Raw genomic sequence first — 12,304 nt, 5'->3', positions numbered from 1 at the left:
CCTCTGAAGTGCATTTGTCTCTGCCGCCGTGCAGCTGGCATACCACACACATATGCAGTATCCCAGCACACTCTCTATTGAGCAGCAATAAAAGCACACAAGCAGTTTTTGTGACAGGTGGTTCTTTTTGAGGAGTCTCAGAAAGTAAAGTCTCTGCTATGCCTTTTTGATGGTCACTGAAGTGTTCGCACTCCACAGCAGGTTTTCCTCGATCTGGATGCACAGGAACCTGAAGTTAGAGACGCTTTCCACATAGTCCCCGTTGATGTACAGTGGTTGGATGTTTATCGTATTTTTACTTCCGAAAGTCCATGATCAGCTCCTTCATCTTGGTAGTGTTAAGGACCAGGTTGTTTTCCCTGCACCACCCAGTCAGCCGCTCTACTTCATTGCTGTAGGCAGAATCATCCCTCCAGGAAATGAGTCTCACTCCTGTGGTGTCGTCTGCAAACTTAATAGTGGTATTGCTGGCATGAGTGTAGAGGGTGTAGAGTAGGGGGCTTAGTACGCAGCCCTGGGGGGAGCCGGTGCTGATGCTGATGGATGCTTAGAGGGGGGAGCCTACTCCCGCCCTCTGAGAGCGATTTGTCAGGAAGTCCAGGATCCAGTGGCAGATGGAGGAAGACAGTCCCAGCCCCGTCAGTTTGGGCACCAGTCTTTGGGGGAGGATGGTATTGAACGCAGAGCTAAAATCAAAAGAGGGTAGCCTTTTTTGTCCCCAGCAATGATGTGCACGCCCTCAGGGTACGCACTTTGCTGACTGCTAATGGAGTCAAGTAACATGATTATGTTGTGGAGCTACTAAATCTACTCCAGTGGCAGCATTACAAGTAGAAATGAATGAAAAACCTTTGGACATGAGGAGAGATCAACTCTAAGCAGTTTATTGGGCAAACTTAAAAGGATCCAAGCAAGGACATCCAACCCGTCAAGTGCTAATAAATTGCCAAGAAAAAGGGAAGAAAAAAATGAATAGTTTTGGGTGGATAATAGGAGATATATGTAACAAAACACAAATTGACAATATTAAAGTTAGCCCTACAGTACCAATTCCTGCAATACCACTGTGGATGTATGACAACCCAAAGGTAAACATGCAATTACTGAAGAATAGACATTTAAATAGTTACCAAATAGAACAATGGATTGAGGAAATGTTTTTTGATAATATCATGATATACACAGATGCATCAAAAACCATAAATAGTAAAGTAGGAGCTGCTGCAGTTATCCCACGAGGAAATATAGTGTTGAATAAAAGAATTAATGATAAACTATCTGTTTTTACGGGGGAATTGGTAGCAATTTATATGGCAGTTAACTGGATAGAGGAAAACAAAGCAAGGAAAGCAGAAACAAGACTAGATATAGTTTATTAAATAGTTCAGGCAATCTACAGAATAAATAAAGCGGGAGGTGTGGTAACATTTCTCTGGGTTCCTGCTCATGTAGGAGTTGAGGGAAATGAGTTAGCTGATAGATACGCAAAACAAGCAACCACTAAAACAGGAGTAAACATGGAGATTAAGCACAGTAAAGAAGAAGTGAAAAGCATAATTAAGATAGAACACAAAAAAAAGTGGCAGGATAATTGGAATAAGGAAACAAAAGGTAGAGAGTTTTACAAAGTCCAGAGGAGAGTAGGTGTAATGAGAGGAGGGGGTAGAAATAGGAAAGAATAAGACATTATTACTAGAATGAGATTAGGACATACATATCTAAATAGTTCACTAAAATTGATAGGCAAACATACGACAGGACTGTGTGATTTTTGCCACCAGATAGAAAATGTTGACCATGTCTTAATACAATGTAGGAAATATAATAGAGAAAGAGAAATACTGGAAAATAAGTTAGCAAAAGAAAATATTAGGTTAGAAGTGGGAGATATATTAGGATTGCATTCAGAAAACATAGGACACAAAGCAATATACACATATTTAAAAAACACTGGGTTAAGTAAAAGAATATAGAGTAGGGATCCACCTCGGTCCACACTCCATTACAGTAGGTGGCGGTAATGCACACCAGAAGGTTGCTTGCCAACCGCCATAAAAACAAAAGAAGAAGAAGAAGAAGAATGGCCTGTGGCTGGGCGAAGGAAGTGTGCAACACTCACTATTGTTCAAGTGAAACACGTGTTTGGCCAACAGTTGATCCGCGGTGGAGAACACCTCGATGACATCGCACAGGAGGAAGAACAAAACAAGATGGTGTCTGGCGGAGAATAGGTTGTTTTGGTTGTTATGGTTTCTTGGTCTTAATTACAACGTACATGTGCACATGTGTGTCTTTTAACAGAGTAAACGTCGTTATTAATTGTTTGTATGCGGATACATTAGTCTGAGTGCACTTTGACGTGCTAGCCGAGCCTGCTGGTTAGCTTAGCTTGTTAGCTGCTAACAAACAGAGGCGGAAGTGATCGACACATCAAAGCAGAGATCCAATGTAAGTGTAAATTGTTTTTATTGAGTTTGAGTTTATTTCGAACATTGTGTGAACATGTCTACATTACAAATGATGTGAGTGTTGGTGACTCAGCGACTAACTTTTGCCGTTGGAGAAATATTTGTGATGATAGAAAAAAAAACGATAAGAGTACAGGAGGAATTTTGTCCAACAAAAGAGGAGAAGGAGCGACAATCTCAACTACTGGACGCTGTTTTCAAGAAACATCAAGTTGTGTTACACATCCATCCATCTATCTTCTGCTTATCGGCGGTCAGGTCGCGGGGGCAGCAGCCTAAGCAGTGAAGCCCAGACTTTCCTCTCCCCAACCGCTTCATCCAGCTCTTCCCGGGGGATCCCAATGCGTTCCCAGGCCAGCCGGGAGACATAGTCTACCCAACGTGTCCTGGGTCTTCCCTGTGGCCTCCTACAGGTCGGACCTGCCCTAAACACCTCCCTAGGGAGGCGATTGGGTGGCATCCTGACCAGGTGCCCGAACCACCTCATCTGGCTCCTCTCTATGTGGAGGAGCTGCGGCTTTACTTTGAGCTCCTCTCAAATGACAGAGCTTCTCACCCTATCTCTAAGGGAGAGCCCTATTTCGGCCGCTTGTACCCGGGATCTTGTCCTTTCGATCATAACCCAAAGCTCATGACCATAGGTGAGGATGGGAATGCAGATCGACCGATAAACTGAGAGCTTTGACTTCCGGCTCAGCTCCCTCTTCACCACAACGGATCAATACAGCATCCGCATTACTGCATACACCGCACCGATCCGCCTGTCAATCAAACAATCCACTCTTCCCTCACTCGTGAACAAGACTCAGAGGTACTTGAACTCCTCCACTTGGGGCGGGGCACTCCACCCTTTTCCGGACGAGAACCTTGGACTCGAACTTGGAGGTGCTGATTCTAATCACAGATGCTTCACATTTGGCTGCGAACCGATCCAGTGAGATCGGTTCGCAGCCGAACACATTTCTACAGTACAGGACATTCAATCATTTGCACGCGTCAAACTGGTCAACACAGTCGCCCTCAGTATCAGCCCAAAGGTAGGGGCTGTACAATGATAATAAAATGCCTCATAGCCGATTATACAAATGTGATCAATTCATCTTGATACTGTCCTGCCACAGTGAATACGTTTCCCTTTTAAAGGGCACATTCCTCCCAGGGTCTTTTGTCCTAATGACTGCCTGGATAAAGTGAGGAGACTATAATTTAGGAAAACAATTTAATTTACAAATAGACTAGAATAGGTAACACATTTTTACAGGTAGATAATAAATTCGACATTCAATAAAACTAAATACATCATAATTGGAGATTGTAAAAATGTAAAACACAAATTATGATGGATAATATTGAAATGAAAGGAATTAAGGTAATCACATTTTTAGGAGTTAAAATAGATGATGAAGTAAGCTGGACACTACATGTAAGTCATATAAAGAAAACAATTAAACAATGGAGTGCAATACGAAATAGAATAAAATACATACTTACAAATATTAACTACAATTATTGTACCCAACTTCAGTTGAAACATTCATTGTTTGATGCATAAAAGTCTGGGGACATACATATAAAACAATCACAAAACAATATTCATATTACAAAAGAGAGTAATAAAGATAATTAGTAGACTGGATTCTAGAGACCCAAAAAATGATTTATAAAGTCACACATTTTAAAAGTAAATGATTTTGTATAAATGACAACTGTTCAAATGACGTATAAAGTAAATAATAATATGCTTCCAGAAGTGGTCCAGGAGATGTTTCAGATGTGAACCAGTAAATATGAACTAAGAGGGATTTATGTGTACTCAAAAGCAAAGGTATGAACTCATGTAAAACAAATATGTACATCATATAAAGGAGTTCATCTATGGAATCATTTACAATTACAAAATTAAATATGTAAAACCTCATTATTCAAAAAACATATAAAACCCTATTATGAATAAGTATAAAAGTGAATAATGAATATCTACACATACAATGTTTACTGTGTGTGACATATTTTATGTACTGTTTATTCTCACCCTTTCAGTCAAATTGTTCTGTTCATTTTAAAGTACACAAATGTGTATATTAACTCATGTACTTGACTGAAATAAAAGCACTAATCTGAAGTGTCTAATCTATAAATGTTAGAATCATATTAACAAGATTGTGTTACACACACAACAATGATGTCCCACATGTTATATGTGCTGATGTTGTTAGAAAGTCAAAGTTAAAGTTTTGACAGTTTATTTCAAATCCTGCATCTTCATTTGCTGCTGCTGTTCTCACCAGCACACTTGTGTTTCTCACACTGGTACTTAGAAGAGAATCTTTCACCACACACACTGCAACTCAACACTTTCTCTCTTGTGTGGTTTCTTATGTGTACTGTACAAGATTGTCGGTGACAAAAGCTTTTGTTGCAGCTTCAACAGCAGTATGGTTTTTCACCAAAGTGCTTTATCATATGTAATTTTAATTGTCGTCTTACTATAAAACTTTTACCACATACTGAACATATAAACAGTTTTTCTCCAGTGTGTGTTCTCTTGTGTACTTTTAAACTTCGATTTATTACAAAACTTTTACCACATTCTGAGCAGGAAAAAGGTTTTTCTCCAGTGTGTATTCTCATGTGTGTTTTTAAATGGGGCTTTTGAGTAAAATATTTACCGCAGATTGAACATGAAAAAGGCTTTTCTCCAGTGTGTGTTCTCATGTGTATTTTTAAATCGTGCCTTTGAGTAAATTTTTTACCACAGATTGAACATGAAAAAGCTTTTTCTCCAGTGTGTATTGTCATGTGTGTTTTCAAATTTTGCCTTTGAGTAAAATTTTTACCACAGATTGAACATGAAAAAGCTTTTTCTCCAGTGTGTATTGTCATGTGTGTTTTCAAATTTTGCCTTTGAGTAAAATTTCTACCACAGTTTGAACATGAAAAAAGTTTTTCTCCAGTGTGTGTTGTCATGTGTGTTTTCAAATTTTGCCTTTGTGTATAATGTTTACCACATTCTGAGCAGGAAAAAGGCTTTTCTCCAGTGTGTATTCTCATGTGTACTTTCAAATGTGACCTTTGAGTAAAATCTTTACCGCAGATTGAACATGAAAAAGGTTTTTCTCCGGTGTGTATTCTCATGTGTTCTTTTATCATTTGTTTTAGTCTAAAATCTCTACCACATTCTGAGCATGAAAAGGGTTTTTCTCCAGTGTGTATTCTCATGTGTCTTTTCAAATCACCAGAATATTTAAAAGTTTTGTCACAGTAAGAACATTTGAAGTGAGTGTTGTCAGTGTCACATGTCTTATCATCTTTAGAGTCTTCATCATCAGTGTCAGGAGAGTGTGACGTTGTGTCCTCACTATCTGATAGTGGAGCTAAGAGCTTGTCTGCTTGTGATCCTCCACAGTGGTCTCCATCAGCTTCTGTTGTCATGTGTTGTGTTGAGCTGCTGCTTGGAGGCTCCGCCTCTCTCTTCTCCTCACTTTCACCTTTGACCTCATCATCTTCACTCTTCACAGGGACACCAGTCACTGGCATCTTGGTGACATCAACCTCCTCCAGTCCTTCAAGATGCTCTCCCTGCTGACTGATGCTGTGTTCTTCCTCTTCCTCTTTAATGTGAGGGCTCAGTGGGTCCTCCTCTTCGTCCTTAATGTGAGGGGTCAGTGGATCCACCGATTCCTCTGTAAAATGGGGTGTCAGTGGGTCCTCCTTTTCCTCTTTAAAATGGGGTGTAGGTGGATCCATTTCTTCCTCCTTTATGTAAGGACTCAGTGGATCCACCACTTTCTCTTTAAAATGGGGTGTCAGTGGATCCACCTTTTCCTCCTTAATGTGAGGGCTCAGTGGATCCATCACTTCCTCTTTAAAATGGGGTGTCAGTGGGTCCTCCTCTTCCTTCTTAATGTGGGAGCGCTGTGGCTCCTCCGTCCGCTTCCTGAAGCTCCACTTCTGTTGCTCAGGGTAAAGATGTTCTTCACAGACGTCTGCAAGACAAACACACCATCTCTGCTCAGTAACACAATACATTCAGTACTTTAACATGCACTTGGGAAAAACAATTTATCGAATGAAATGTCTATAATCTCGGTGACGCACGAACACGCTGCTCTTTACAACATTTTTCAAAGGAAAAGAAAAAAAATCAGGACGACAGGACTTTTTACATGGATGAACGATATGGTTTAAAATTGATTTTGCGATACATAATTTCAAATAGAAATACTAATAGAACCATTTTGAAAACAGGCTACACAGGCTCTGAATTTATTTGCTGAAATATGCAGTAAAATATTACATCCTTTCCAGTAATTTTTTCTCAAATAAAGTAACCAGATATTCACAGTAAATAAACAAGTATGTTAATAATAATAATTGTTTCGACAAAATAATACAATTAGAAATGACACTATGTGTTACTGCATATGTCAGCTGTCAAATTAGGAGCCTTTGTAACCCGCTTTGAAATTCTTCTATTATTATTCATATACCAAATGATACATCGTGACATATATTGTTATTAGGATATAGATTTGAGGTCATATCGCCCATACCAAACATTGGTTCGCCGAGTAATTTCGTTTGGCTCACCAAATATATTTATTTTTTATATTCTTCAGATGTGTGCGTATGTTTAAAATGTTGTACTCCTGTTCTACATCACGTGGAAGTGTCATGTCATGGGGTTGGTGTGCTTTTAATTAAGGGTGTGACGATACGGTCAGCTCACTAAAATATACTCGATATTGGCTTTAGGAGAACAAGACGATATGTTGGTGGTTAACATGATTCGTACACATATGTGTACTTCATGTGTATATGAATGTACTTTCCCTTGTGTGCTTAATTTTACTGTAACTTCATAGTGGATAATATCTATTAAAAAACTCAATTGTTTTACATCTTTCATTTGAAGGACTGTTTACTTATCTGACAAATTCAAAAGAAACTGCACTTTTTTAAAATGTCGCCTATCATTCACAATCCTTATGTAAGACATATATTTTAAACTTTTATGAATTTTAAATAGCAAATAAACGTGAGCAAAAATCAGCTAACATTGGAGTCAATTAGAGCTCCTCTATTAGACCCACAAAGTCCTCCAAAAAACATCCAAAAACTGCCAACAATACTCCAGCTTATGCTGCTATATTGACATACTGAGCTGCTTTCCCGCCTCTAAAATGGTGAAAGCTAATTCTAGATTATAAATCATGCTTCTCTCTAATGTAGTAGAAGGTTGTGGAGATAAACCGAGAACTTGGTCAACTTTGAAATCCAACTTAGACCTGGAGATGGCAAGAAAGACACAAAAATACGCTCTTTTGCACCCACCCTTTTTTAACCCTTTTTGTGATGATTAATTCTTCATCTAAACGGGAAGATATGAACATCCCATCAGTCGGCATCCCAGTGAGAGCAGACATTGTATGCTTAAAATGAGCAAGATATGTAAATATGACATGTTATTAAGAATGTTATTACATTAAATATGTATTTACAGTAGGTATTTAAAATGTTGAAGGGGGTTTAAGGATGTTATTTAGAGCACTTTATTAGCGATGTTGTTATTATAAGCGCTAACGTTAAGGACCTACTTTTAGCGGCACACTGATCACAGAAGTAATTAGCTTATGCTGCTATATTGACATACTGAGCTGCTTTCCCGCCTCTAAAATGGTGAAAGCTAATTCTAGATTATAAATCATGCTTCTCACTAATGTAGTAGAAGGTTGTGGACATAAACCAAGAACTTGGTCAACTTTGACATCCAACTTAGACCTGGGGATGGCAAGAAAGACACAAAAATACGCTCTTTTGCACCCACCCTTTTTTAACCCTTTTTGTGATGATTAATTCTTCATCTAAACGGGAAGATATGAACATCCCATCAGTCAGCATCTCAGTGAGAGCAGACATTGTGTGCTTAAAATGAGAAAGATATGTAAATATGACATGTTATTAAGAATGGTATTACATTACATATATATTTAAAGTATGTATTTAAAATGTTGAAGGGGGTTTAAGGATGTTATTTAGAGCACTTTATAGGCAGAATAGAGCGGCTACCCATGACTCAATTGTTAGCTAACTTTTGCAAAAGTTAAATCGACCTGCTCAGTGGCCTTGTGGTTAGAGTGTCTGCCCTGAGACTGGAAAGTCGTGATTTTAAATCCTGGCCGAGTGATACCAAAGACTATAAAAATGGGACCAATTGCCTCCTTGCTTGGCAGTCAGCATCAAGGGTTGGGGGTTAAATCACCAAATGATTCCCGAGTGCGGCCTCCCATGCCCTCACCTCCCAGGGGGTGAACTTGGAGATGGGTCAAATGCAGAGGATAATTTAACCACACATAGTGGGGTACTACTGCTGGGACCAAAACTTGAACTTACATAGGGACTGTGAATGATTCCAAGAAGTGCAGTTCCCCTTGAAATTAGAAAACAGAACAACAAGATATCATGTGAATTATATTTATATAGCGCTTTTCTATAGTGACTCAAAGCGCTTTACATAGTGAAACCCAATATCTAAGTTACATTTAAACCAATTTGGGGGGCACTGGGAGCAGGTGGGTACAGTGTCTTGCCCAAGGACCCAACGGTAGTGACTAAGATGGCAGAACCTGGAACCCTCAAGTTGCTGGCACGGCAACTCTACCACCCGAGCTATACCGTCCCAAGTAACAAGAACATAATATATTAATAATAAAATGCCTCAAGGTAAATGTGATGAATTCATTTTACTACTGTCCTTTTTGGCTTTCCCTTTTAAAGGGCAAAGTCCTCGCAGGGTCTTTTGTCCTAATGACTGTCTGGTTAAAGTGAGGACACTATAATTTAGAAAAACACTTTATTTACAAATGGACTAGGATAATCCATCCATCCATCCATTTTCTACCGCTTATTCCCTTTCGGGGTCGCGGGGGGCGCTGGCGCCTATCTCAGCTACAATCGGGCGGAAGGCAGGGTACACCCTGGACAAGTCGCCACCTCATCGCAGGGCCCACACAGATAGACAGACAACATTCACACTCACATTCACACACTAGGGACCATTTGGTGTTGCCAATTAACCTATCCCCAGGTGCATGTCTTTGGAGGTGGGAGGAAGCCGGAGTACCCGGAGGGAACCCACGCATTCACGGGGAGAACATGCAAACTCCACACAGAAAGATCCCGAGCCTGGATTTGAACCCAGGACTGCAGGAACTTCGTATTGTGAGCCAGACGCTCTAACCCCTCTTCCACCGTAGGATAAGTCACAAATTTTTACAAGTAGCTAAAGTTGGGATGTAATTAAGATAATGAAGGGTGAAGTGATTAAGAAATGTTTAATATCGATTAGAATAGGCCGTGCAACTAATCATATGTCCTGAGTTCCAGTTGAAACTGGGTGCAAGTTCATGCCCAAACACATACACTCTTATCGCCCACATTCTTGCCACTGTTTACATGGTTTCTTGGCCGAGGTCTGAAGGACGACACCAGATATGAAGTCAGGGTCCAGGGAGAAAAAAAGCACCAGTCAATATTGCACAGAAGGACCCTTCCTGGTGTTACCTGACGGCACGAACACCAAGCTGCGACACCACCACAAAGGCTCCTCCGTGCTCGTACCACCTGGCTTGGTAGACTCGTACCCGCCTACCAAGCCAAAGACTTAGGTCCAATGACGAAACAGGGCGTGGCTGATGCTGATTGGACCGACACACAAATACCAAATTTTCACCACTCCCCGTTGTCGGTTAAAAACATAGCTATGAGCTGCACTTTGGACACACCTGCTGTAGACTACGAGGAGCTAGCAGCTACACAACAGCTATGCTAAAACAGCACATTTAAGCATATCAAATAATTATAGTTGCTTAATACGTACACAAAGTCTCTAAAACAGAAATGTGATGAAAGTATCTAGTAACAAACGTGTCCGCAGCGTTCAACTTTCTGAGCCATGAGCTTGACTTAATGAATTATTGTGGCCACTAGGTTAAGTTAAGTTAAAGTTAAAGTACCAATTATTGTCACACACACACTAGGTGTGGTGAAATGTGTCCTCTGCATTTGTTCCTATCCCCTTGATCACCTCCTGGGAAGTGAGGGGAGCAGTGGGCAGCAGCGGTGCCGCGCCCGGGAATCATTTATGGTGATTTAACCTTGTTGTGAAAGATCAAATCGTACAATTGCAAAAGCACCTGTCATAAGGTTAGTGTTTTTTATATATTTGTGTCAATATGTATAAGCATCCTCAGCCTTCCCGGGAAGGTCTATTCAAGTGTACTGGAGAGGAGTTTATGCCGCATAGTCGAACCTTGGATTCAGGTGGAACAGTGTGGTTTTCCTCCTGGTTGTGGAACTGTGGACCAGCTCTATACTCTCGGCAGGGTCCTTGAGGGTGCATGGGAGTTTGCCCAACCAGTCTACATATGCTTTGTGGACTTGGAGAAGGCATTCGGCCGTGTACCCCGGAAGTTCTGGGGGGAGTGCTCAGAAAATATGGGGTATCGGACTGTCTGATTGTGGCAGTCCGCTCCCTGTATGATCAGTGTCAGAACTTGGTGCGCATTGGCGCCAGTAAGTCGGACACTTTTCCAGTGAGGGTTGGACTCCGCCAAGGAGGTTCATAACTTCTATGGACAGAATTTCTAGGCGCAGTCAAGGCGTTGAGGGGATCCGGTTTAGTGGCTGCAGGATTAGGTCTCTGCTTTTTGCAGATGATGTGGTCCTGATGGTTTCAACTGGCCAGGATCTTCAGCTCTCACTGGATCGGTTCGCAGCCGAGTGTGAAGCGACTGTGATGAGAATCAGCACCTCCAAGTCCGAGTCCAAGGTTCCCGTCCGGAAAAGGGTGGAGTTCCCTGCCCCAAGTGGAGGAGTTCAAGTATGTAGGAGCATTGTTCACGAGTGAGAGAAGAGAGGATTGTGAGTTTGACAGGCGGATCGGTGCGGCGCTGAGCCGGAAGGCAAGGCTCTCATTTTACCGGTCGATCTACGTTCCCATCCTCACCTATGGTCATGAGCTTTGGGTTATGACCGAAAGGACAAGATCACGGGTACAAGCGGCCAAAAAAAGGCTCTCCCTTAGAGATAGGGTGAGAAGCTCTGTCATCCGGGAGGAACTCAAAGTAAAGCTGCTGCTCCTCCACATGGAGAGGAGCCAGATGAGGTGGTTCGGGCATTTGGTCAGGATGCCACCCAACCGCCTCCCTAAGTAGGTGTTTAGGGCACGTCCGATCGGTAGGAGGTCACGGGAAAGACCCAGGACACGTTGGGTAGACTATGTCTCCCGGCTGGCCTGGGAACGCCTCGGGATCCCCCAGGAAGAGCTGGACGAAGCGGCTGGGGAGAGGAAGGTCTGGGCTTCCCTGCTTAGGCTGCTGTCCCCGCGACCCGACCTCTGATAAGCAGAAGTAGATAGATGGATGGATGGATGTGTAACACAACTTGATGTTTCTTGAAAACAGCGTCCAGTAGTTGATATTGTCCCTCCTTCTCCTCTTTTGTTGGACAAAATTCCTCCTTGTACTCTGCTATCGTTTTTTTATTTTTCTAAAATCACAAATATTTCTTCAACGGCAGCAGTTAGTCGCTAAGTCACAAAACACGCACATCATTTGTAATGTAGACATGTTCACACAATAAAAACACTTTACACTTACATTGGATCTCTGCTTTGATGTGTCGATCACTTCCGCCTCTGTTTGTTAGCAGCTAACAAGCTAAGCTAACCAGCAGGCTAGGGTAGCACGTCAAAGTGCACTCAGACTAATGTATCCGCATACAAACAATTAATAAGGACTTTTACTCTGTTAAACGACACACATGTGCACATGTAC

The 12,304-nt window shown here is 41.4% G+C and overlaps 2 protein-coding genes across 3 annotated transcripts in view; both read right to left on the bottom strand.

The window, feature by feature from the left end:
- Positions 1–12,304, bottom strand: part of LOC133545390 (gastrula zinc finger protein XlCGF57.1-like) — a 179,611-nt gene that overhangs the window by 31,167 nt on the left and 136,140 nt on the right. The gene's annotated exons all lie outside the window — the stretch shown is intronic.
- Positions 2,450–12,266, bottom strand: LOC133545436 (zinc finger protein OZF-like). Its single transcript, XM_061891038.1, has 2 exons — positions 12,128–12,266; positions 2,450–6,454 (listed from the first exon to the last, which is right to left on the bottom strand). The coding sequence occupies exon 2, from the start codon at positions 6,321–6,323 to the stop codon at positions 4,893–4,895; it is 1,431 nt and encodes a 476-aa protein (XP_061747022.1). The 5' UTR covers positions 6,324–6,454; positions 12,128–12,266; the 3' UTR covers positions 2,450–4,892.

This window comes from Nerophis ophidion, linkage group LG28 (genome assembly GCF_033978795.1).
Source record: "Nerophis ophidion isolate RoL-2023_Sa linkage group LG28, RoL_Noph_v1.0, whole genome shotgun sequence".
Taxonomy (NCBI): domain Eukaryota; kingdom Metazoa; phylum Chordata; class Actinopteri; order Syngnathiformes; family Syngnathidae; genus Nerophis; species Nerophis ophidion.
This window is presented reverse-complemented; position numbering and strand designations above follow the sequence as displayed.